General features: G+C 31.9%; 1 protein-coding gene across 1 annotated transcript in view; it reads right to left on the bottom strand.

Moving 5' to 3' along the window:
• LOC126889868 (dynein axonemal heavy chain 8) overlaps positions 1-26,995 on the bottom strand; it is a 424,246-nt gene that overhangs the window by 181,511 nt on the left and 215,740 nt on the right. Inside the window, exons 38-45 of the mRNA XM_050658553.1 lie at positions 24,162-24,509; positions 23,990-24,108; positions 18,700-18,862; positions 18,472-18,645; positions 17,102-17,372; positions 15,069-15,298; positions 5,257-5,473; positions 1,580-1,898 (exon numbers count right to left, since the gene is read on the bottom strand). Coding sequence (XP_050514510.1) covers positions 1,580-1,898; positions 5,257-5,473; positions 15,069-15,298; positions 17,102-17,372; positions 18,472-18,645; positions 18,700-18,862; positions 23,990-24,108; positions 24,162-24,509 — 1,841 coding nt within the window. The remainder of the gene's footprint in view (positions 1-1,579; positions 1,899-5,256; positions 5,474-15,068; positions 15,299-17,101; positions 17,373-18,471; positions 18,646-18,699; positions 18,863-23,989; positions 24,109-24,161; positions 24,510-26,995) is intronic.

The following is a 26,995-nucleotide window of genomic DNA, read 5'->3' as shown; positions in this document are numbered from 1 at the left end:
GATTCATTTGCTAGTTCGGTTAGCATTGTTTGTAGTTCTTCAAAACTTGATGCTATGACTACTACATCGTCTGCATATCTTAGGTGGTTTAGTTTCTTTCCATTTATGTTTATTCCCATGTTTGTCCATTCCATTGTTTTGAAAACATCTTCCAGTGCTAATGTAAATAGTTTAGGAGAAATAACATCTCCCTGTCGCACTCCTCTGTTAATTGGTATGGTTTTTGTGGTTTCTTCCAATTGTACTGTCATTGTTGCTTTCTTATATATATTATGTATTAGATTTCTGTATCTGGAATCTATTCGACAGTTGTTTATAGATTTTTCTATTACCCACATTTCCACGCTGTCAAATGCTTTTTCGTAGTCAACGAACCCTAAGTGCAGATCTATATGGTATTCGTTAGCTTTTTCTATTAGTGTCCTAATTGTTAGAATATGGTCAGTGGTGCTATATCCCTTTCGGAATCCTGCCTGCTCTACGGGTTGAGACGAGTCCAATTTGTGTGTTAGTCTGTTGTTGATAATCCTCATGAATAGTTTATACGTTTGCGACAGCAGTGAGATGGGTCTGTAATTTTTTATGTCCTTTCTGTCGCCTTTCTTAAATAGCAGGATTGTAAGACTTTCGTTCCATTCGTCGGGTATTTCTCCTTTATGTAGACACTAATTAGGTCATCTTTATACTGGTTAATTTCCACCGGATCGTCTGCAAAATGTAGTGTGCATAGTGTTGAGTCGTCGTTTAGCAGTATCTCCATGGCAGAATATGATTTCCGTCATTTATTCAAGACCTCATTATTATATGCTGCATTCTTGTCGTAGTCCTTTATTTACCATGAAGCTACCGGATAATCTGTTGTTGATTTATATGTTTGGGCGAATAGGGAATCTTTCGAGGGCTCACCATAATTTACACAGTGGTACGGTATCATAAATGAGGCGCTCAGAGTAACAGTGGCCTCCACAAATTGAGCATTTTCAGATTAATATATATCAATAAAAGCATTATATCTTCGGATTAACAAGGGTCTAAAAAGCCTACTTCTATATTTGGCTAAATGGCGCTACATAATTTGTAGCGTTATCCCATAAGCACAATGGAAATACGAATACAAAGGTTGCGTTTATCTCAAAATTTTTAGGGTTAGGCCACTGTTGTTCTGAGCGCCTCAAATATGCCATATAAGAAACTATTTCTTTTTATAAATATTTCGATGTGTAGGTATATATTGTACAGAACTGTAACAGCTTTTAACAACTTACCGGTGAAAAACATAACGTTACATATAAATTTGTTCTAGCCCTAGTAATAAAGAAATCATAAAGATTCTCTATAGTAGGGGGTCTATTTGGGGCAATCTTTATAAGTATTCCGATGTGTATATATTGTACAGAACTGTAACAGCTTTTAACAACTTACCGGTGAAAAACATAACGTTACATGTAAATTTGTTCTAGCCCTAGTAATAAAGAAATCATAAAGATTCTCTATAGTAGGGGGTCTATTTGGGGCAATCTTTATAAATATTCCGATGTGTATATATTGTACAGAACTGTAACAGCTTTTAACAACTTACCGGTGAAAAACATAACGTTACATGTAAATTTGTTCTAGCCCTAGTAATAAAGAAATCATAAAGATTCTCTATAGTAGGGGGTCTTTTTGGGGCAATTTTCTTCATGACTGGAATAAGTTCGGATTGAATCTCATCCAGTTCATCTTTGGCGAACAGATTGGCTATCTCTCCTGAACTTAAGATATTATTTACGCTTTCCAAAAATGTCTCTTCTTTAATTTCGTTATCCGTGAAGATAAAAGTCATTCCGACTCCTTCTTGACCAGCCTTGCGATAGAGGATTCTCATGTCATCCATTAAGTTTCCTACGTTGTATGATCTAAAAAAAATAATTACACAATTTAAAATGTAGCTTAGTGGACTCAAAAAATAATGGTAGGGAAGCCAATGGGACTTTTGCAGTTACTCGAGCACATCAAAATATCACATGGGGAGAAACCCTGTAAATGTACCCCTACCATATATTGGATCTTAATACAGGGGAGTTCGTTAAGGAGGGTCCGAAAAAAAATCTATCCATAGAAAAACTCGAAATCGTCAAATTAAGATAAGGTAAGTTAAGTACATGCAGAACAGTGTATGTTTCAAAAATCTGACGGTTTCAGAGGGACGTAAGGAAATGGATGAGTCACAAGGTTTCACAACAAATAAGCGAATATTTCGGGAAATAAACGTCAGATTGAAAAACTAAAAAATACGTGTTCAATATTTTTTAAAAATCTATCGAATGATATCAAACACGAAAAGGAGTGGGGGTAAATTTAAAATTTTAAATAGGAACCCCGCGATAATTTGAAATGAAATGAACATAAGATCGAAAAACTGCACAATACACTTATTAAATATTTGTAAAAAAATCTATCCTATGACACTAAACTACCCTCCACGGAAGTGGGGTGGGGGGTTACTTTAAAATCTTAAATAGGAGCCCCCATTTTTATTACAGACTTGGATTTCTTACTTAAAAATAAGTAAATTTTATTCAATACATTTTTTCGAATTATGGATAGATGGCGCTATAATCGGGAAAAACGATTGTTGGAAATGGAAAAATAAATTAAAAAATGGAAAGTCCCCACTTAAATGGAAAACTTTAGTTAACTTTTTTTGGTTGTAGGACCTAATGTGCACTGCACAACCCAATAGGTCCCCATAACGCTCGAGAAACTGCAAATTCAACATAATTTCCTCCCCTACTATAATAAGATGTAATCAAGTAATACAGACGGAAGAAGTAGATTAAAATTAATAAGATCTAATAAGATAGTAATCGATATTGGGACCGTGCAAGTTCGGAAAAGCGACACCTGGTTTCTTCGCTCTGCACTTTTATTCGCACTTTTAATTATATTGGCCAATCATATGGTCCTGGTTACTAGATAATACTTGTCAAGGCCATAGTCAAAAAAAAAAATAATAAGAAGAAAAAATAAGATTCAGGTTATGTTATTTAGTCCATTCTTTCACGGTTTTTGCTCTAAATTTTAAAAAACCGCTTAGATTGACATGCAATTTGGCATACGTATGGCTTACATGTCAAAGAAAAAAGTGATATTGTGCCGATGTGTGCTTTTGCCCTGGGGGTGACTTTCACCCCCTCTTGAGGGTGAAAAAATATATGTCCAAAACAAGTCCGGAAATGGGTAAACTGACTAATTTTAAGTAACTTTTGTTCTATAGAGCTTTTTCGCCAAGTCAACACTTTTCGAGTTATTTGCGAGTGAATAATGTTCATTTTTCAACAAAATAACCACATTTTTAGACGGTTTTTCGCAAGTAACTCAAAAAGTAAGTATTTTTTTCGAAAAAAAACGTTCTCAGCAAAAATATAGCTTATAAAAAAGTAAAAAAATGATGTACGCGTTAGTTCTCTGGATCTCGTAGAATCAGAGTTACAGCCAATGAAAAATAGATTCATATTTACCAAATTTCAAATAGAATATTTCGACGTGAAATATTAAAAAAATTTAGCACTTTTTGGGGAAAACCCATTATAACTTTTTTAAAGTGTTTAAAAAAGATTTATTTCTGTTTTTACAAAAAGTTTCTAGCAGTAAATTTAAGCAAATTACGCTCAAAATAAAGTTGGTCCCTTTTGTTTTTGCAAAAAAAAATCGGGAAGATCACACCCTAATTAGCAACTTAAATGAAATTAATCGTTACCGCTCCACAAATTATTTTACTTATGTTGTGTTTATATGATCTGTAAGTTTCATCGATTCAAAGTGCTTATTTTTGAAAAAATTTGGTTTCAAAATAAAATTTTTAAAAATTTTAATTTTGAAAAATATGCTTTTTTTCAAAATAACTTAAAAATTGTTAGAGATACCAAAAATCTCGAAAAACAAAAAAAAGTCAGATTTGCTTTTCTGAATATCATGTATGTTTTTTTTTCTGTTAGACAAAAATTGATTAAGATTTGGTGTTTCTAAATTTGCATACATTCGTGATCAGTGACTAGTTCAACCCCTTTTAACTACAGCCCTTTAAATAATAAGGACTTTGAACCGATGAAACTTACAGATCATATAAACAATATATACACGAGTCAAGAAATTTGTGACGTCGTAACGATTAAGTTCATTTAAGATACTAATTAGGGGGTGATTTTCTTGATTTTTTTACCAAAACCAAAAGGGACTAACTTTATTTTGAGCGTAACTTGTATAATTTTGATGCTAGAAATTTTTTTTTGTAAAACAAAAATGAAGCTTTTTTTAAATACTTTAAATAAGTTGTAATGAGTTTTCCCCGAAATGTGCTTCATTTTTGTTTATTTCACGATAAAGTATTCCATTTGGAATTTGACGAATATGAACCTATTTTTCATTAGCTATAACTCTGCTTCTGCTAGGTGTAGAGACGTGATATATACACCATTCTTTAAAAATTTTTACAGGCTATATTTTTGCTATAAATGTTTTTTCGACAAAATACTTACTATTTGAGTTATTTGCGAAAAACTGTCTAAAAGCGTGCTTATTTTGTTGAAAAAATGAACATATTCACTGCCAAGTAACCCGAAAAGTATTGTCTTAGTGAAAAAACTCTATAGAACAAAAGTTACTTAAAATTAGCCAGTTTATCCATTTTCTGACTTTCTTTGGACGAATATTTTTTCACCCCCAAGATGGGGTGAAAACCACCCCCGGGGCAAAAGCACATATCGGCACAATATCACTTTTTTTCTTTGACTTGTTAGCTATGTGTATGCCAATTTTCATGTCAATCCAAGCGGTTCTTTAAAATTTAGAGATTTTGCAATATTTTACCGTTAAAGAACGGACTAATTAAAACGTAAACAATTCTATGTAGTAAATAAAATTAGTTACTAAAATGGAGTACTGCAAGCAAAATACAATTAATTAAATTTACCTTTATATAATAATTGCATATCATATCAATATTGTAGAGCAACATATAATCTTTCTTCTTAAATGACAGTAGATATGAAATGTACGTCAATTTGACAATTTCAATTGACAATATGAATTATTTAAGAAAGTTGCAATATTTCTCCGCTATTCGCGCACGATCGTTTTGCTTATCCCTTCCGAGTAATTGCACACCGCGAATAGCAATCTCATACATGCATCGTTGAAAACAATAAAAAAAAATATTTAGAGTAGAAAATTCCGAATATACAATGGTCTCTAAATGTACAATATATTATTTACCTAGTTAGTTGTATTTGAAAACTCTGATAGTTTGCCATAAACGATGCCAAACGGGTCAGACTTTGTTTTCCAGACCCACCAACACCAACAAGAAAAGCATTGCCTCTTGGAGTTCGTATTATTCTCGAGATTATCATCAGATGTATCATGGCATCTTGGAAAAAGACCATGTCCATCTGGCCACCACGAATTGCTTCGTTATAGGCTTCCATAAAAGCTAAAATTAATAAAAATATAGCCGAATTCATCATTTCCTATTAGTTATAGGGAAGTCAAAGTAGATCGAAAATTTACATTGTTTCGGAAAAAATCAAACAAGCTTATTTTTCCAAAACCTTTTTCGTTAGTTTATAAAAACATGTTAAAGTATAAAGTTCTACTCACAGATTTAACCGCAAATTGTTTATTTAATCGATTTGTTTAAACAATAGAAGCTGATTTGTATACCTACACATTTTTAAAAATATAGATGAATTCATCATTTCACCTTGATCAAAAAACTTTTCGATAGTTTCCAAGTTACGCATATTATAATCTCTAACTTAAGTAGGCAAGTTGTATATAATAAATACATAATGCCTGGTTGCACCAACACACCCTAAGACCTGCCTTAGGCTCAGTGTAGGAACCATCATACGCGGTGTACCTTGGAGTCTTAGATCAATTTTCAGTTTGCCACAATTGATTTCCACGTGGATTGCATAATATATAACAATCGAAAATTATGGTGCAAATGGCCCTATCTATAAGCTGAGCTTGGCTAAGCTGGAGCTTAAGATTTGTTGGTGCAACCAGGCATAAACATAATATAGTAATACATATCATTGGGTAGACGGGTCAAATAATAAAAAGAAGTAAGCTGCCATTTAACATTACCTACATTAACATTAATAAGTAAAATTTATATATTTGACATTTCAATTTTACGTTTATTTGTGTCAAACGAAACAGGCTTGCATTTCGGGACAGCAATAATTATGAAATATTCATTTGCAGTTTTACGTAGTTTATTAGGTTAAATGTGTTTTTAGCAGTGCCTCCATTGTCTCTATCCAAAATTGCTAAAGACATTGCTTTCCCGATGCAAGTTGACTTTGAGGTCGGTTATTTCGAAGATGGTTTGAGCTATCCAAATGTAGTTTTCAGATTTAAATTTATAAGAAAAAACTACATAGGAACCCATCATCAGAGTGGCTTCAAGTATGACAGGGGTGGCGACTCACAAACGAACGAACAGACTGCGAATTTATAAACGTAAACAAAATTTTCGTTGACAACAACTAATTTTGCAGCTCATTGGTTTAATAAAAAATTAAGCACCCACTTTTGGAGTAGAACTTTTTGATATGCTGTTTATTATACATTTCGTAAGAGGCAACATAACAGTAGCGCGTCATCAATATAACTTCGGGAGATAGTATCATACCCTTTTTCGAAAGTTCTGCGAAACTTTTGCAACAATGGGAATATTTGACATTATCTAAGGTCAATAGTAGTGACAATTTACTCATAGGCGCGCTAAGTGGAAGTAATAGACAACAATTTTATAATTAGAAAATACATATTTATAGAAATAAACCAAAAAAGGTAATCATTTTATTAAAGGCGTAAGAAAACTTTAAATTTTAAACTACTGATCATATTTCTAGAATAAAAAATCCTCCTAAAATTTTTTACAGGGTGTCCCGAAAAGATGGGTCATAAATTATACCACACATTCTGGGGTCAAAAATAATTCGATTGAACCTAACTTACCTTAGTACAAATGTGCTCATAAAAAAGTTACAGCCCTTTAAAGTTACAAAATGAAAATCGATTGTTTTCAATATATCGAAAACTATTAAAGGTTTTTTATTGAAAATAATGGACATGTATCATTCTTATGGCAGGAGCATCTTAAAACAAAATTATAGTGAAGTTTGTCCACCCCACAAAAATTTTATGGGGGTTGTGTTCCCTTAAACCCCCCCAAACTTGTGTATGCGTTCCAATTAATTCATTATTGTGATACCATTAGTTAAATACAACGTTTTTAAAACTTTTTAGCCTCCTAGTATTTTTTCGATAATCCAGTTTTTTATCGAGATGCGGCTCCTTTTTAATATATTTACATAAAAATTTTATAGGGGTTTTGTTCCTTTAAAGCCCCCAAATATTTGTGTACGTTCCAATTAAACTATTATTGTGGTGCCATTAGGTAAACACAGTGTTTTTAAAACTTTTTTGCCTCTTAGTCTTTTTTTGACAAGTCACCTTTTATCGAGATGTGGCTTCTTTTTCAAAATATACCTAAAAATGCAAATTATAAGTAAATTTTCAGATTATTAACAGGTCTCTATAATCGTACTTAACCATACACAATTATGTGGTGGATTCGACAAATATTCAAAATATGTCGATAAACGGTGGCTTATCGAAAAACTACTCAGAGGCAAAAAATTTTAAAAACATTGTGTTTAACTAATGGTGCCAAAATAATAATTTAATTGAAACGTGCACAAAAGTTTGGGGGGGTTTAAAGGAACAAAACCCCCATAAAATTTTTATGGGGTGCACAAATTTCACTTTAATTTTTTTTAAGATTTTGCTGCCATAAGGATGGCACATGTCCATTTTCAATAAAAAATATCTAAGAGTTTTCGATTATGAAAAAAATCGAATTTCATTTTGCAACTTCAAAGGACTGTAACTTTTTTTATGTGCACTATTGTATATAAGTAAGTGGGACAACCTGTATACTCGAATTATAATTCGAAATATTTTGACGTAAAATATACTAACCTACAAAACTCACAATTAATAATAATCTATTTTTTCAAATACTAGAAAAATTTAGTTCTCTTACACAAAAACGTAGTAAATTAATTATAAATTAACACTACTTCCCAATGAATCGACACTAACGAATTCTAAAAATAATACACTACTGCACTGAATAGATATCGATACAGATAACAGAACAGTTAAGATAATCCACGAGGAAAAAATCCTGTAGTTGGCTGTCTATCATATATTACAAAAACAATAAAATCCTTTATAAAAGGTATATTTGTTAAAATCCCTAAAAAGGGCTACATCACAAAACTAGTTTTCGATCGGATGACCGATCATGATTAGTGCTTATCTAAAATCTGTATAACCTGATAAGATAGTGCAAAGTTTTTAAAATTCTAACTACGGTTTTAAAAAGTTATGGGTTATACTCACGTGAATCTAACATGCTAACCACCATAATACAAAAATATGTGGGTAAAAACCCTTTACAATTGATCCTTCATGGAAACATAGATAAATAATGTGATTAACTAGTTTTGATAGGAGATAAGCCACAATTTTACTAAAAAAAAATCATTTTATTAACGTTTTGACGCCCAAATCGGGTGTCGTTGTCAAATCAGTCTATATTAAAAATAGAGAATTTGATAGATCTCAAATATGTCAACACGCATGGGATAATGAACGTAGAGTCCAGTGGAGAATCAATTATAGTCCTGAAAGAAACAGATAGTAAAAAGAGAAAAATCAATGAAGCGGCTTTAATTATGCAAAATGAAACCAATTGTGTCGCAAATTCCTCGGTAGAATGCAGTAGGATGTGGTTACCCATACTAAAAGAGGAAGTCGATAGAAAGAAAATACCAGGATTAGTAAGTCAATTACATATCGAGTTAGTACATATTTTATATTTTAGTATTGTTTATATATCTATGTTTTATTAATATTATTTATAATTATCTAGGAGCTTAGGCTTGCGTATCTAGGAGCCAATTTTTTAAATTATTACCTCATTTAAATTCACCTTTTACGTCAAAGTGACGTCAACAGTGGTGTATCTAGAATAGGTTGTTTAAAATTAAAAAATAAAAATAATATAAAAATACATTTTACAAAGTTTAACAAAATGGAAAGTATAGAAAGAAGTTTTTTGAATGGAATGGATTATGGTCTTAATAATGAAAAAATGAAGTCTGGTTTGAAAATACCGATTTTATTTTATATCTATCCAAAATTATCCAATCTTTGTTTGATTTTCCATATACACATATTATATGGCTCACGCCTAATTCTGCAGCAACTTGTCTTAAAACCAACCTTCTTCGAGTTTGGCAATTGCTCTTGCTTTTGTGCATCATTCAAATTCATTATAAATTATAACCATTTTGGAGGAGTTTGATATCGTTATTTTATGTTTCAACACTCGCGAAATTTTTGACAAGCATTGACTTAATGAACTTTGACATTTATGAAATCCGTACGACAGTGCAATTTTACAGTATTACAATATAAAAATTAAGGTGTAAACTATTCATTGATTGGTATTAGTGTTGAGAGTAAACTAAAGTAAGACCTAATACTTACGATGTCGGGAAAGTATCACGAGGTTTTTTCCTGGTTTTCCCTCGTGATTTACTATGGAATCTCTAGCGCGAGAATTTTACTGTCACCATTGCATGTGGTTGTCTTTTTAAAGACAGACCACAGGTTATGATTTTTTTGTGACGGATATTCTTGAGTTGGGGTTGATTTCATGTAATCGAATGAACTATCTTTCAATAAAGTCGTCCCAGGAACGCAACTCATAAATATTGGCAATATCATTTTAAAGTATTCTACTTTAAAATGTATAATATATATCTGAATTGCCGATATAAATGAGTCAGATTAAATAAATTATTAGAATAATTTTTTTACCAAGCAACAACATTTTTGTTTAATTCATAAATATTTTTTGTATTTTGACAACAACACCCGATTTGGGCGTCGAAACGTTAATAAAATCATTTTTTTTTAGTAAAATTCTGGCTTATTTCCCATCAAAACTAGTTAAATGCAAAAATGTCACAAGAAAATAGCTTCAGAACAACATGAATAAGCCCCGGCGCATACTGAACCTAAGCGAGTCACAACCTGCGCCGGTGGGACGGGTGACCTGTGCAGTTATTTTTCTAGCGTGCCGCATATTGAACACAAGCTAACCCGACCGTCGGCTGCCGCCGTAACGAATAGAGACGGACGTTCTCAGTGGTAGGTACTGAGTACAAATACTGATTACAAAATACTGATGTATCTGATCCTTGTACTGAATTGAGTAGGCAACTAAAAAACGGTAGTTCCGTACATGTAACTAGTAACGTTTTAAAAATATCTTACACGTCCCTAGTAGTCGTAGCGGTATGACTTTCGAAAACATCGAATTTGATCATAAGCGGGTGCATAAAAAGATATCTTACACTGAGTATTCTATTTCGACATACCTTTATAATAACAAGCATAAGTTAAACACTGCACTGATTGTGATTGCAAAAACGGTTCGCATGTTTTAAATAAGATTTTTGCTGATTATGTTTTTGCTGAAATATTAAATAACGCAAAAAATACAATTCACAACCATCATTTAATTTTTAACGATAAACAAAAGTCTAATAAATATACTATGACTAGTTTAAAATTGATCGACTTTGTCGATAACAGTGTCATTAATAGATATTTTTTACCACTAATCATTTTCCAATGATTGTCTGGATTTAGAAATACATACTAAACAATTTTTTGATCTGTATAAAGGAGATTATAATTATGACACATTATGGTACTCCTTATTTTTCAAATAATATGCTCTTTTAAACGCATAACTTTGATTTATTGGCTAAAGCCACACTAGATACTTCATAAGAAATTAAAAATAATTAACATGTAAAAAATTCACTGTTTTAATCAGATATATTATATTCCCTACTATTGCAATAAAATATTAAAACGAATAAACCAAAACTTGTAGAGTAGTGCTGATTGATACAATAGAGCAATAAAATGTTATTCATTCAAGATAGTGTAAAATACAGGGTGAGGCAGATAAAGGGCCTATTAGAAATATCTCGAGAACTGAAGGTAAGAAAATCATGAGAATTGTTATACAGGGGTTTTGAGATGTGAACTATTTAATAAAAATATTTTGGTCTCTTTGCTACTTCCGGTTATACCGGAAGTTGATTGTAACTTCGTTTTTTTTAATGGGACACCCTGTATATTTTTACATTTTTGGATTCTCCTCGATTTCTTCTTTCTTCAAATATAAGGTTTTGTAATATTATACAGGGTAGGTTAAAAGATAATTACGTTTCCTTATTAATTTCGTAGCAAGATTCACACCTTGTAGGCTTGTAGTAGTTTGACATAATAAATTCTATTTATGTTCAAATGATTTTTAAGATAGTCTTCTATTGTTAACAATTATTAGTATAGCTAAATTTTTCGTTTTAGTATACAGGGTTGGTCGAAACACGGAATAAGTATTTTCTGAGTTTTCTTAAATGGAACACCCTGTATTTTAGTATTGTAATGAAATGTTGTTTTATGGTACATTTTAATTACTTAAGCACTCCCTATACCTAACTGCTTGATTTTTGTGAGTTATTGGTGATTCAAGCAAAACATTAATTGCAACACAAAATATGTGAAATTGTATTAGGTTGCCGTGAAAATATTCAATCACAAATAATTTTTTGGAAATAAATACATATTAATCTAGACTAATACTTAAAATTGCCAATAATGGTTGAACTGTCAAAATACCATCGAAGTTATTGTTGGTGCGATTAACAATTAAGCACAAATTAAAGCAGTTAGGTATAGGGAATTCTTAAGAAATAAAAAAGTACCATGAAATATCATTTCATTACAATACTAAAATATAGGGTGTTCCATTTAAGAAAACTCGGAAAATACTCATTTCGAGTTTAGACCCACCCTGTATACTAAAATTAAAAATTTAGCTATACTAATAATTGCTAACAAAAGTACACTATACTGAAAATCATTTGAATATAAACAGAGTTTATTATGTCAAACTACTACAATCCTACAGGGTGTGAATATTGCTACGAAATTAATAAGAAAACGTAATTATCTTTTAACCTACCCTGTATAATGTTACAAAACATTATATTTTAAGAAAGAAGAAATCGAGGAGAATCCAAAAATGTCAAAATATACAGGGTGTCCAATTTAAAAAACGAAGTTATAAGCAACTTCCGGTATAACCGGAAGTACCAAGTAGATGAAAATATTTTCATTAAATAGATCAGTCTTCAAAACCCCCTTATTCCAATTTTCAAAATTCAGTTACCTTTAGTTCTCGAGATATTTCTAATAGGCCCTTTATCTGCCTCACCCTATATATCGCCGCTTATTCATTTCAGATAGTTCCATCTCTCAAACAAAAACACGTAAAAATATACATCTGGCGGTGAGTCACTCGTCCCAAGGCCCAGAAAACTGTACCCCAGGCAACCAAACGACGTTTTTATAACGTAGATAACACGTCATAAACATGACCAATTGACGTGCTTTTATGACGTAGTACCGACGTTGAAAATCACGTGTATTTGTCTCATCGATTTGACGTCAAAAAGGTGACGAATTTTATACGTCGGTAAAATCACGTCTTTAATACTTTCAAAAAGTGACCTCTTTCAGATGTTTCAAAATAGGTAGTATAAAAAATAGGTAACATGAAACCGGTTCTACGTCTCATGTGTCGAAGATATTATACTACAATTTGTTTAAGATCGCTTGTGCATTAGAAGCAAATCTAACATTGATTCTGCATGATTGTACCAGCCATCGCATTATAGAATTTTCAGTATTTATATAAGTATACCTACCTACTTACTGTGTCAAAACTGAAACAACATATATAAACTAATAAATAATTTATTAACAAATTATCCAGCATATTTAATGCCTTAATTTAACGCTGTCCATTAAATCAAAAAGAATCATGAACAATTCATTTTGGAATACCTGTATACAGTAGTACATGAGCGTCATTTTTCGTTGCCATCTCATAGCTAAATCTTGTAGACTGCTGAAGCAATCTTAGAAGGCTAAACATTAATTTAATTAAACTCGCTAACACATAATTAGTTCATTAACAGAAAATAAACATAACCTCAAACAGTTGTCAAGAAGCATATTGCATTAAACTAACTCACTGAGCAAAAACTAATACAAATCTCTTAATTAACACGTTTCTTCAACTAAATATCTAAATGAAAAGTCTCATTTTATTACACAAGACACAAACCACGTACACAATAAATGAGAAATTCCTTATGAACATTATTTAACGAAATTGTTTGGAGTAATACAAACAAGCTCCTCCCAATTTTGTGACGTCAGACTTAAACTGTCTGAAATGAAAACGTTTTTAAACGTATTTTTAACGTCATATTAATCTTACGTATTTAAAATCACTTATAAAAGACGTCTATATGACGGAATTTTTAAACACGTGTATATATTCAACCAAAACTGACGTTTCATCGACGTTATATGACGTCATTTGGTTGCTTGGGACGTTGACGACAGGCCTTCCCAAGCTCGACCTGCGAACGCATGAACTGATAGTAGGATGCGCAGAGCGGTCTACGCAGTCTGCCGACGCAGGTTGTGTCTGGCTTAGGATCAATTTGCGCCGGGGCTAATGTGAACTTAAACATGGATGTTTCAATTTAGATAAGAGAATCGTGCTATTACGCTAGAAATCTGACGCAGGTTTGTCAAAATGACAGTGACTATTTCTCTATATTGCCTAATCAGTTATTAGTTATAATAATAATATGTTCGATTTCTTGTTAGAAATAAAAAATTTTAGTAGTTCTAGACAGTAGTTTTTAGACACAAAATCTGGGCATGGAATAAAAAAGTTTATTTGAAAAAAGTGTATTTTTTGTTCTTCTTAATGGCGGTACAGGCTCCTCTTTTAATATTCTACTTAATTATTGGTAGGGGAGCCCAAGCGGGGATTTTTGCAGTATCCAGAAACCTGGTACCCTGCGGATGTACCTATACCATATATTGGCTCTTAACACAGGGAAGTTCGTTAAGGGGGGCCCGAAAAAACAATCTATCCTTAAAAATACTCGAAATTGTCAGATGAAGATAAGGTAAGTTAAGTACATGTAAAAGAGGGTATATTTAAAAAATCTGACGATTTGAGCGGGGCGCGGGGTGAGTAAGGAAATGGGTGAGTCAAAAAGTTTCACAAAAAAAGCGAATCTTTCGCGAAATGAACGTCAGATCAAAAAACTAAAAAATACGTCTTCAATATTCTTCAAAATCTATCAAATGATACTAAACATGACCCCCCAAGGAGAGGGGTGGGGGTAAATTTAAAATTTTAAATACAAACCTCGCGATATTTCGAAACATGAACATCAGATCGAAAAACTGCAAAATACACTTGAAAAATCTATCGAATGGGGTGGAGGGTTACTTTAAAATCTTAAATGGGACCCCCAAATTTTTATTGCAGATTTGGATTCTTTACGTAAAAATAAGCAACTTTTATTTGAGACATTTTCTCGAATTATAGATTGATGGCGCTATAATCCGAAAAAACGATTGTTGGAAATGGAAAATTAAATTAAAAAAATGGAAAGTCCTCACTAAAATGGAAAATTTTACTAAACTTTTTTTGGTTTCAGGACCTTATTATCACAACCCAATAGATCCTCATAACGCTCCAGTAACTGCAAATTTAGCATACTTTGCTCCCCTACCAATAGATTAATTTCGACATACTAACATATTTCTCAAATTGGGCTCTGTATCGCCGTTATTTACCAAATATATGTGCCAAATATTTCGACAAAATATTCTAAATTAAGCCGCAATATTGGAACGCGTTTTCCGTTTTGATGACATGCTACTGTAGCTTCTTAATGAAATTATGAAAAGTTCTATCTGGTTTGATTTTCGCCGTAAGTAAAAACTCTATTGACTCCACTATTAGTGTTTGTATTATATACCCAGCAGTTTTTCTTTAAGAAACTCCCAGCTAGGGACTTCTTCGTATATCTTAGGAGCATCAAAACAGAAATCTTCAGGCTCATCACCTGTAGCCTCGGGTGGCTCGCGAAGGAAATCAACCCAGAATGTTTCTTCCTCTGGATAAAAGTCGAAGTCATCACCGAGTTCTTGTTCGGCTTCAGTTTTAAGAGCTTTTGTAAACCATTCACGGTCAGCTGCTTCAGTAAACCTACAACAAGAACTCTATTAAACTAATCCAGTTTTTTATTTTCACATTTTTTGAAGAAATAATTAAGCCACAGATGAATAACATTGTGACAAATAAGAATGTTGTTTAGCTTATAGTGGTGAATTTCCGCTTGATAACTCACTCTTGACTTCAACCAGTTTGTCGTCAGCAAGAAATTAATTTTTAAAATTCTGTGCCAACATGGCTAAATAAATTTTTTTATTTTTATAAAAACAACTTTCACATGCTCTTCTCCTTTTTTTGTATATTTTGACATACTTATTCACATTTGCAAAATTTTAAAGATATCCTAAACAAAAGATATCCACAACATCTTAAGCCCAAAGTTTAATCGCACAAGTTGTGTGACGAAGTTTAAAATTTAGCTTTTTAATCACGTTTATGTTAAAGTAGAGAGTACAAAGAAGTTTTCTGGTAAGTTTTAGATAAGTTTAGTGTTCTGGTAAGTGTTTTATATAAAAAAATTATTGCAACTTTTAATGTCGACATTAGAAATCCCCAACATAAAGGTTATTTTTCGAGATACTGACCATGGTTGGAGAATGGCTAATTTTGGTCTTAGATTATGTTTTTGACCGTGATGAAAACGAAAATGAAATTTATTTTAAATGTTAGGTGGGGGAATATTGCCAAAATAATTGTACCCTAAAATAAAAAAAATTAAATCACGTTTTTTTGCGTTTAGCTTGCTACAACTCTGGTCCGTTTTAATATTTTTTTCTAGTTTGTACACTATATTATATCGCTCACTTTTTTTAAGACAATGGTTTCAGCTTTTAGTCTTATTGTATCGTGAATTGCAAAGTTTATTCGCAAAATTTGACTGACAAAATTTGAAATATAGATTTGAAATCAAATTCAAAAATAAAACATGAGTACATAGAAGTTTTCTGGAAAGTTTTGTATCAAAATGTTTTATAGAAAACAAATGGTGCAACGTTTAACATCTACGTTATAAATCCCCAAAATAACGCTAATTTTTCGAGATACTGATCATTGGTGGTGAATGGCTAATTTTGGTGTTACTTTATATTTTTCATGGTGCTGAAAACGAAGATCAAGTTTATTTTGAATTTTAAGTGGGAGAAAATTTTCAAAATCGCAATTTTGGCCTAAAAATAAAACAAAGTTGAAAAAAAAAGTTAAACCGCGTTTTTCTTAAAAATAAAAGTTGCACCATATTTTTTCTATAACACATCTAGACCTAAAACTCCCCATAAAACTTCTTTGAACTCTATGGTTTAACACAAACGTAATCAAATAGATCAATTTTAAATTTTGTCACTTAATTTTTTGCGATTTAAATCTGCACGTTTTATTTTTAAAAATTCATAACTTTTATAAAAAAAAAAGACTGAAAGACTACAGTTACTTTCATAGTCTTCACAAAGGTAAAAAATATATGCCGTAGAAATTGTAGAGGGGTTGTAGCGAGGTAAACGCAAAAAAAGTGATTTCTTTTTTTTTATTATTTTTAGGTTAAAATTGCGATTTTGACAATGTTCCTCCACATAAAATTCAATATAAACCTCATTTTCGTTTTCAGCACCTTCAAAAATAAAGTATGAATAAAATTAGCCATTCACTTCCTCGTGGTCAGTACCTGGTCATTTTAGGGGTATCTCCCGCTCGCCTATAATAGTAGTTTATAATTGTATGAAAAAGAAAGTAGGGAGGTACTATAAAAATTATAATTGAAAATTGGGCCCCGAATACTAAAAGGTTTAGAAAAGCTGACTTACGATGTAAAAATTTTTAATAAAGGTATTTTTTTTAAGTTACCTATCTGAAATTACTCTAGTACACTCGTGTCTCCAGAGCTTAAGAGCCATATTCTTAGTCGGACACTCAAGCACTTGGACTGTCAATATTCCTTGCCATATTCTAGAAAGATCTCGTAGATTAAATACATAATGGAATTTGGCTGGAGTGGGTAACATTTTTTTCTTCGTATTCTGCCATACATGTCGCGTAAGTGGTACTAGCTTTGGAATAAACTCTGCCATTTCTTCGTTAAACCTTTCTAGACAAAAGTAGCCGCAAGCAATTTGACCTGTAAATGTTTATATAGGTATTTATAATAGAAAACATATCGTTATTTTAAGACTACTTATAAGCAGTAAACTTATTGTCTGTAAGAATTTAAATGGAATCATATGACAACTTAACATCTCTCGGAGATGAAGCTATTTTCTTGTGGCATTTTTATAATCAAGTATATTCAAATGGGAAATAAGCCACAATTTTACCTAAAAATGATTTTATTAACGTTTCGACGCATAAGTCGGGTGTCGTTGTCAAAATACAAAATAATACCTATTAATAATACGTATTATTTTGTATTTTGACAGCGACACCCGACTTGTGCGTCGACACGTTAATTAAATAATTTTTAGGTAAAATTGTGGCTTATTTCCCGTTTGAATATACTTGATCTCTTGTAGAAGTAAATACCTCTAGTATTTAAACTACCTAACTTGCTCAATTTCTTTCCCAGCTACATACATCTGCCAGATGTTATCAGCCACCATTTTTCTCCGTATGACTTAAATAATATTGGGAGAAGTATACAACCTTGCCTTACTTCCCTTTTTGTTTAGCAATCTTCCGTTTCGTTAAAATTTTAAAGAAGTACTGTTTCTGTCTGGTTCCAATACAGATTGGTAATAACTTTTTTATCCTTGGCATCCAATCCCAACTCTTGTTAATACATCATAAGAAATATAAAAATCTTGTAGATATCTTATAAATATCTTGTAGATACCTTGTAGATATCTTGTAGATATTTTGTAGATGTCTTGTAGATATCTTGTAGATATGTTGTAGATATCTTGATATCTTGTAGATATCCTGTACTGTAGGTATGTTGTAGATATCTTTCAGATATCTTGTAAATATCTTGCAGTTATCTTGTAAATTTTTTGTAGATATCTTGTAGATATCTTTAAGATATCTTGTAGATATCTTGTAGTTATCTTGTAGATTTTTTGTAGATATCTTGTAGATATTTTAAATTCTCTATATGTCGTTAAAAAGGAGTTGTAATCAAAGTTTATGAGTAATTATTAGTTTTAATTTTCACAATATGATTCCATTTAGGAATATCTTACAAAATGGCGCCTCAGTCTCTTTTTATTAGCAATACCACTTACTGAATATAACATCCATAGCAGAAGTACTTGGCAGTGTACAGTTGAATATACTAAACTGCCTTTTGAGACGGTGGGGAATATCATTTCTACCACCTCCAGGATGAATCATAGCAGACAGAAACATAACGTCAGCAATTACTGAAAAATCGCCTGGTTTATCCAAACTATAGAATCCTGAAAAATACGAGTTAAGAAACACAAATGTGTGATATGATTTATTTTGTTTACCTCCAGTTTCCATGCACTGTCTTACGATTTCGTTTGTGATTTGATCACCCCAATCATTAATTACAGGCATATTAATGTCGTCTATAAATATGGTTAAAGTTTTTCCGGCAGGAGGTCCGTAGGTTGTACCAACTCTCTTATCGACATAAGATTCTATGATACGCTAGAAATAGAATTAATAGCCTAATAAAATAAAAAAAATCAAAATGTAATTCCGTACAGGTTGGAACAAATTTTATAAACAAATAAAACATTTAATAAACAAATTAAAAGATCTCATAAATTATTAAATATTTTTCAACCAATTTTTTTTGCATAATATGTACTGATAAATCGTAACTTCTCCTGTAAAATAAAATAATTTATAGTACTAATTTAAAAAGCAAATAATAATTTTTTGCAAATTTGATTTTTAAATTTTATATATTATAATTATTTAAATAAATAGGGGGTCAATTTTAATTTAGTAAGTCGGGTGAAAAATTTATCCTTCAGCTTTGTAGAAAAAAAAAAACCTAAAGACCTTCATTAAAATGTAAATTACCTCAGCAGTTAAAAAAGTAAATATTGTGCATAAATGACCCCTTTTTAATTATTTAAACGATGATCCCTTAAATTATTTGAATACTTTCTTGAAAATATCTTTTGTTCTTACCTAAACTTTGATATGAAATTTGTTCCAACGTGTACGAATTTACATTTTGATTTACATGTAATGTAATCTTATTTTACTAGACTATAATCACTATAATATAATACAGGGTAGCGAGAAAGTATGGAAACATGGTAATTTCTCGGAAACCGCTTGAACTATTGTTATAAATTTTGGTGGGTAAGGGTATTCTAATACGGCCGATATTATAGTTGTCATTGTTGTCAAATCTTCCGTTTTTCTGGAAATCAATGAACTTTCTTATTTTAAATGGAACACCCTGTATTTTTTGCGTTTTGAAGTCCTTAAAAAATACTGATTATTTGTTATGTTATGTTCCCTATACCTAAATGCCATAATTTCGGAGTTATTGCTACATTTATTAAAAAAAGGTATTAACAAATTATACAAATTTATTTTGTTGAACCGGGTACATATTATTTAGGTTATTTGAGTTATTGGGAACAAAAAAGTTCTTTTGTAATTTTCAACAAAAGTTAATCCTTTCCGAGTTATAAACAATTTAAAACTGAAAAAAATCGAAAAATGACGATTTTCTGGGTTCAAAAACATAAGAAAAAATATTATTTTTGAAACTATGAATTGCCTAAATTCAAGTTAAAACTTTATTTTATCAGATGCCGTTAAGCGATTTGGTCTTGTTTCATTCTAAAACATTATTTTTTAGTTGTTAATGATGCGCGATAGCCCGTCCTCTCATATGAGCTTTATTAACAATTTAAGAAAAAAACAATGTTTTAGAATAAAATACGCCAAAAACTCTTATAGGGATCTGATAGAAAAAGGTTTGAGCTTGAAGTTAGGTACAGTGGAACCCCGATAAGTCGGCCCTCGATAACCCGGAACTCCGGCTAACCCGGACCGATTTTTATCAGACAAAAATTTCAACAATAAAGATGTATTGCTCTTACAAAATCTCGTGAACCTAATTCATTCATTTGGTGACGTCAATATACGAACGAAACGATTGAATCCGACATTACTGAAAATATCAGGGTGCAGATGGGACCCTGTCGCGCAATTCGCAGCAAATAAAATAATCGTATGTTTTTGGCTTCATTTTATTTCGGTTATACATACGCATTTTCAAGGTTCACGAGGTTTTGTACCAACTCTATGTAATATAATATTTGAGGAGATAATGGGTACTTGTGTAATTTGAATTACATATATCATTACAAAGACCATTAATATTCTTTTTTTAACAATGGTCTTAGTCATCACTGTTATTAAATAACATAACATCAGAGACGGTATTGTATGTAGTAAAGTCGTATTGTTCGCTTCCAATCGTTCGTAAATCTATTCAGATTTTGTGTGCGTGTTTTTGTCTATAAGGGCAACAAAACGTAAAAATGTTGTAGTGACAATGGAAAAGAAACTAGAAGCATTAAGTAGAATTGATAAAGGTGAATCTTGCAGCATTATATGGTGTCAGTACATCTACAGTATCGGATTGGAAGAAAAATAGAACTAGAATCGAAGATTTTTTTTTCAAAATGATAACAAAAAACAGTTTGGACAATCGGTGCAAAGCTAATAAAGCTAAGAATGAGACTCTTGACGACGCTTTGTATGTGTGGTTTTGTGTGGAATGCGAACGTGGTTTACCAGTGTCTGTGTGACACTTATAACGGAGTTTATCTGTTAGCATACCATATTTTATTAATTTTTACCATTTTCTCCGGCTAACCCGGATTTTCGATAACCTGGATAGGCCGCGGTCCCGATTAATCCGAGTTAACGGGGTTCCACTGTACTTCGTAATTTTAAAAATTATTTTTTTACTTTTGTTTTTGAACCTTAAAAATCGTCATTTTTCGATTTTTTTTTCAGTTTAAATTGTTTATAACTCGGAAACGATTAACTTTTGAGCAAAATTACAAAAGACCTTTTTTGTTCCCAATGATCAAATGAACCTAAAATAATGTCTACTTGGGCCGAAAAAATTGATTTTTATAAATTGTTAATTTTTTTTTAATAAATATAGCAATAACTCAGAAATTATGGCATTTAGGTATAGGGAACATAACATTAAAAATATTCGGTATTTCTTAAAGACTTTAGAAAGCAAAAAATATACAGGGTGTTCTATTTAAAATAAAAAATTTCATAAGATTTCTAGAAAAACGGAAAATTTGACAACAATGTAATTACCACCATTATATCGGCCGCATTAGGCCACCTCTACACACCAAAATTTATAAAAATCGTTTAAGCGGTTTCTGAGAAATCACCGTGTTTCCATACTTTCTCGCTACCCTGTATATATTGTTTGTAACGTTATAAATGCTACATCTTAATTAATTTATATCTAATAAAATATTTTGATATAATTCACATTGAATTTATTAATTTCTTAACCTTCTTTCTTGGTTTTTTGTGTAAGCTAAATATTCTGTTCTATTTAAAAAACGGCTAATTTAATCATATTCATCTTAATTTTTTATACTTCTGCGCCACACTTCATTCCATTTCAGTTGACAACTCCATTCCCATCATTCTGTCACGTCAACCTCTATGAAGATGGCAGAGTGATTTTATAAGATATTACTTCTATTTAAGGCAGTGTCTTCTTGTAAACTTTACTTCATATCATCAATCTATTCTTGGGGCAAGTAACATACTTTTGATTCCATTTTAAGATTATTTAGTGCTTAACCTGATATTTATAGTTTTTATACATATACCTTTTTTTATATTTATTACCTCACTACTCTCCAAAGCCACGTTTTCAATTTTATATTTCCTAGGTATGCAGTGAAATATTTTACAAATTTCACTAATTTTAATAATAATTCTATTTACTGTATCCTTGCCCATTAGCCCAATAAAATAAAATAAAATAAAAATGTAATTCCGTACAGGTTGGAATACATGTTTTATCAAAGTTTATAAGTTATTTTTTTTGCATTATTTGTCCCTATCTGAATTTTAATCGTTCATATTTTTTATTAAGATAAGACGAACTTACACCTAAGAGATTTATCTAGGCAAAGCGTAGACGGTAGTTTCCCATAGTAAATTGAAGTGTTATAGACCAGGGTAATAAGACAAAAATATACCCTGTTCGTGACACTGGAGCAGCCAGGGTACTGAAGCGTTTTTTCGACAAGTAATACCTATAGGATCAAATTGTAACTATTTCCTGCGTGAGATCTGGCGGCCATTTTTATTTATAAACAATTAACTGTCAAAAAATGGCATTTTCCCTTTTTTTTTTCAAATCAATGGAAAACAGTGAAACTTATGATTTTTTTAGTACAAATATCTTTGAGATTATGGAAAAAGCTTTAAAATGACATATTACAAAGTTTGATATACTCATTTATTGTTAATATAATTGCGAAAAAAGGTCGGAATTGCCAAAAAAATTATTTTTGCAATAACTGCTGTAAAAATTAGTGTACAGGTTTGAAATTTTTGTCGAATGAGGGTTCTTTAGTGCTTAATATGTGATAAAAATTTCAAAGCGATTCATTCAATTGTTTAAATTTTATTCGAATTGTTTATCTCAGTGAGCATTTTTTTGCACTAACATAAGTCAGAAAAAAATGACGTTAGAACCATTCCACAGGTGTCAAATGGAAGAGCATGAACTATGTTTTCAACTTGGTTTAAAAAAGTGAATAAAAAATGCATTTATTAGTAATAAATAATTGTGCAAAAGTATCGTAAATCTCTCCTTATAAACTTTTTGAATAACTTTTTCCAAAAAAATTAACTTTTTTACCCTGTTTTAAGTGCACAACTACCAAGTAATGTTATTTATATCATAATTGATAAAAAATTGTAATAAATATATATAATTTTTTATATAACAAAATAAAAAGTTTATAAGGAAAGATTTACGATACTTTTGCATAATTATTTATTACTAATAAACGCATCTTTTATTCGCTTTTTTTAAACCAAATTGAAAATATAGCTCATGCTCTTTCATTTGACACCTTTGGAATGGTTCTAAAGTCATTTTTCTCTGACTTATGTTATGGTAAAAAAAATGCTCTCTGGGATAAACAATTTGAATAAAATTTAAACAATTGAATGAATCGCTTTGAAATTTTTATCACATATTAAGCACCAAAGAACCCTTATATGACAAGAATTTCAAAGCTGTACACTAATTTTTACAATAGATATTGCGAAATTAATTTTTTTTGAAATTCCGACCTTTTTTCGCAATTATATTAACAATAAATGAGTATATCAAACTTTGTAATAAGTCATTTTAAAGCTTTTTCCATAATCTCAAAGATATTTGTTCTAAAAAAACCATAAGTTTGACTGTTTTCCATTGATTTGAAAAAAAAGAGAAAAATGCCATTTTTTGACACTTAATTGTTTATAAATAAAAATGGCCGCCAGATCCTACGCAGGAAATAGTTACAATTTACTCTTATAGGTATTACCTGTCGAAAAAATGCTTCAGTACCCTGGCTGCTCGAGTGTCATGGAAAAAACCTTATTACCCTGGACTATTATTCTACAAAAGCACTTCAGCTGTCTGTGGAAGTGCTATAAAAGCGTTAAACATTGGCGCCCAACGCCTCATTACGGGTTGTGAGAAGGCTTTTAAAATGTAACGTTGTAATATTAGTTGAACTACAAATTTACCTGAACCATGTTTGGAGTAGTAGCAGAAGAAAAATTAAAGCATTTGTTCAGTTTATATTCAGGATCAAAAGTTGAGCAATAACCCTTAATCATAACGGTTTTGGCAGTTCCGGGTTCACCTACAAACACAGTACTAGTATAAAAATAATTAAATATGATTCTAATTACTTACCAATTAGCAATACAGCTTTACCCTGTTTGGCTATCGTATGTATTAAAAAGGCTGTTCTAACGTTGTCAACATTAGGTACCAATATCGAAGTAAATTCTAGCACGGTATCTGTAGGATATACAAAGGGTTCAACTCTGGATTTCCAGTGTTCCCATCTTCCATTGTCTGGATTAACTACAAATTCAAAAATGGTTTCTCCTTCCTGAGCTTTTGGCCAATCCATTTTGGACGGGTGGGTTAAAGCAAATTCTTCAAGTTTTTGTCTGTCGTCTAACTCTAACAGTGCTCCCAAGGACCACATTATTGAGAATAGTACCAATCGTTCTATTTGTCTATCACTCCATGTTTCTGAAAATGAAACAACATGTATATCGATGGAAAACCATTAAGGTTATAGTCTAAACCACCTTGAAAATATCCTATTAATGGTGAACATAAAAATATATTACACTGATTGTTATTTTAGGATGTCTGTAGAATATTAAGATATATAAGGACGGAATTCAAAAGAAAGGAGGACAAAAGAAATATTAAAAATGGTGGATGAAATAAGAAAATACAGAGGCAAAAAATAAACAATATACAAGCAAACATACAAGAATATCAGAATAAAGATCCAACAAGTCAAAGAAACCTGACTAAGTGAACGACGCCAAGAAATTGAAGAGTTGGAACAAAGGCATGATACTTTCAACCTACATAAAAATTAAAACGAGTCGCGGGAATATGGAAACAAACACCTACGTCTTTCATCGAAGATAAGCAGGGGAACTCGCTACTGAACATATAAGATCAAATAGGTAGATGGAGAGAATGCGTGGAAGAGATTTTCCAATACCAAGAAAGGATGAACATTTGTATGCAGGAGGTGTCGACTGGACCTTATATCACAAAGGAGGGAATTATCAAAGCAGAAAAGCAAATAAAGAACGGAGAACCTGCTGGGGAAGATAACATCCCAAATGAGATAATAAATATATTATTAGACAAACACATCGAAGTGATGGAAGAATATTTAATACAATATACGAAACAGCCATAATACCAAATGATTGGCTGACATCGGTATTTATACCAATACCAAAGAAGAGAAACCCCAAGAAATAAAAAGACCATATTAGGATTATTAGCCTGATGTACATATGCTGAAAAATGTATAAGCATTACATAAGCATACAATAAACTAGACGAACACATTGGTCAAACTCAATTTGGTTTTAGGAATGGCTTTGGAACAAGACAAGCATTTTTTTCAATACGTATGCTAGTTGAAAGATGTAAAGATGTAGTCGATTCTGATGTATACATCTGTTTTATAGACTTTCAGAAGGCTTTTGACCTGGTGGAACATGATAAACTAACAAATATTTTAAGGTCATGCAATATCGACGATAAATACTTAAGGATCATCTAACCTATACCAAGAAAAAAGGCTAGATAAAATCCGAATAAAAAGCGAAAAATCTGCAAAAATCAATATCGAGAAAGAAGTAAGACAGGGATGTGTTCTGTCACCTTTGCTATTTAACGTTTACTCTGAGAAGATATTTAAGAAAGCTTTGAAAGGCATCTCGGATGGTATAATTATAAACGGGCTCTGTATAAATAACCTGCGATACGCTGATGACTGCAACGCCTAATGGACCGAGTACCGACAGCCTGTAGAGAATTTGGAATGAAGTTGAATATAAAGAAGTCAAAAACGATGGTCATCAACAAACACCAAAACAAAAGGGTGAAGGTCAATGTCGACGGCACAGATTTGGAAATAGTAATAAGAATAACGTACCTTGGAAGTAATCTTGATGAGACTTGGGACCACTCACTAGAGATAAGAACCCGTCTGGAAAAGGCACGTATAGTCTTTTACAAAATGCAAAAAGTTCTGTGCAACCGCCAGCTGGGTATCTCATTAAGAACTAGAATACTGTGTTAGGTTTTCTCTACCTTGCTGTATGGTGTTGAAGCCTGGACAATGACAGAAGCAACACAAAAAAAGATCCAAGCGTTCTAACTCTGTTGTTACCGTAAAATGCTCAGAATATCTTACATGAGCCTACGACAAATGCGAAAGTCTTGCCGGGGATAAACAAGGAAAGAGCTTATGCTTATAATAAAACCAACCAAAGTAGAATGAAAAACAGAATATTTTGGTCACATCGTAAGAAATCAAAAGTATGAAATGCTCCAACTTATAATCGAATGCAAAATCAATAGCAAAAGGGACCAGGAAGAAAACGCAACTCTTGGCTTAAAAATCTACGAAAATTGACGAGTATGACCTCCATAGAAATATTCAGGGCGGCTGCAAATAAGATTAAATGTGCAAATGTAATAGCCAACTTCCTTACGAATAAGGCCCTGTAATAAATAGATTGGGTAATAGAAGTTTTACCCACATAATGGGTATACGGGCCTGTCATTCTTAGCAGGAATATGAGCTACTGATTCAATTATGAACCCTTCTGATCCGTTTTTCGCTGGCGGTCACTCCGACTTTTCTTTGTTTTCTTGTTATCTGCCGTATTGCTTCGCAGGTTGTGTGATTTCGTAATCTCTTTAATAAATAATCGTCTTAACTTCCCGTCTTATCCCGTCGATCCCACTCATTTCCACTTCTCCAAAACAGCCCAGACAGAGAGGTACTTAAGGAGGCCACCGAACGGACATTCTCCAGTCTTGAAGCGACAGCTGTGGGCTCCAACACCAGCCAAGCGAAATGAGCGAGGCAGGACGACCTGAGTAGCCAGGTGCACCGTACTGACGTGATTTGCATACTGAGGCAGCCCAACTTGAGTAGCGAGGTGCACCGTACTGACGTGATTCGCAGACTC

Source organism: Diabrotica virgifera, chromosome 8 (assembly GCF_917563875.1).
Source record: "Diabrotica virgifera virgifera chromosome 8, PGI_DIABVI_V3a".
NCBI lineage: Eukaryota > Metazoa > Arthropoda > Insecta > Coleoptera > Chrysomelidae > Diabrotica > Diabrotica virgifera.
The sequence above is the reverse complement of the archived record's forward strand: the minus strand, read 5'-3'. Positions and strand labels throughout refer to the sequence as shown.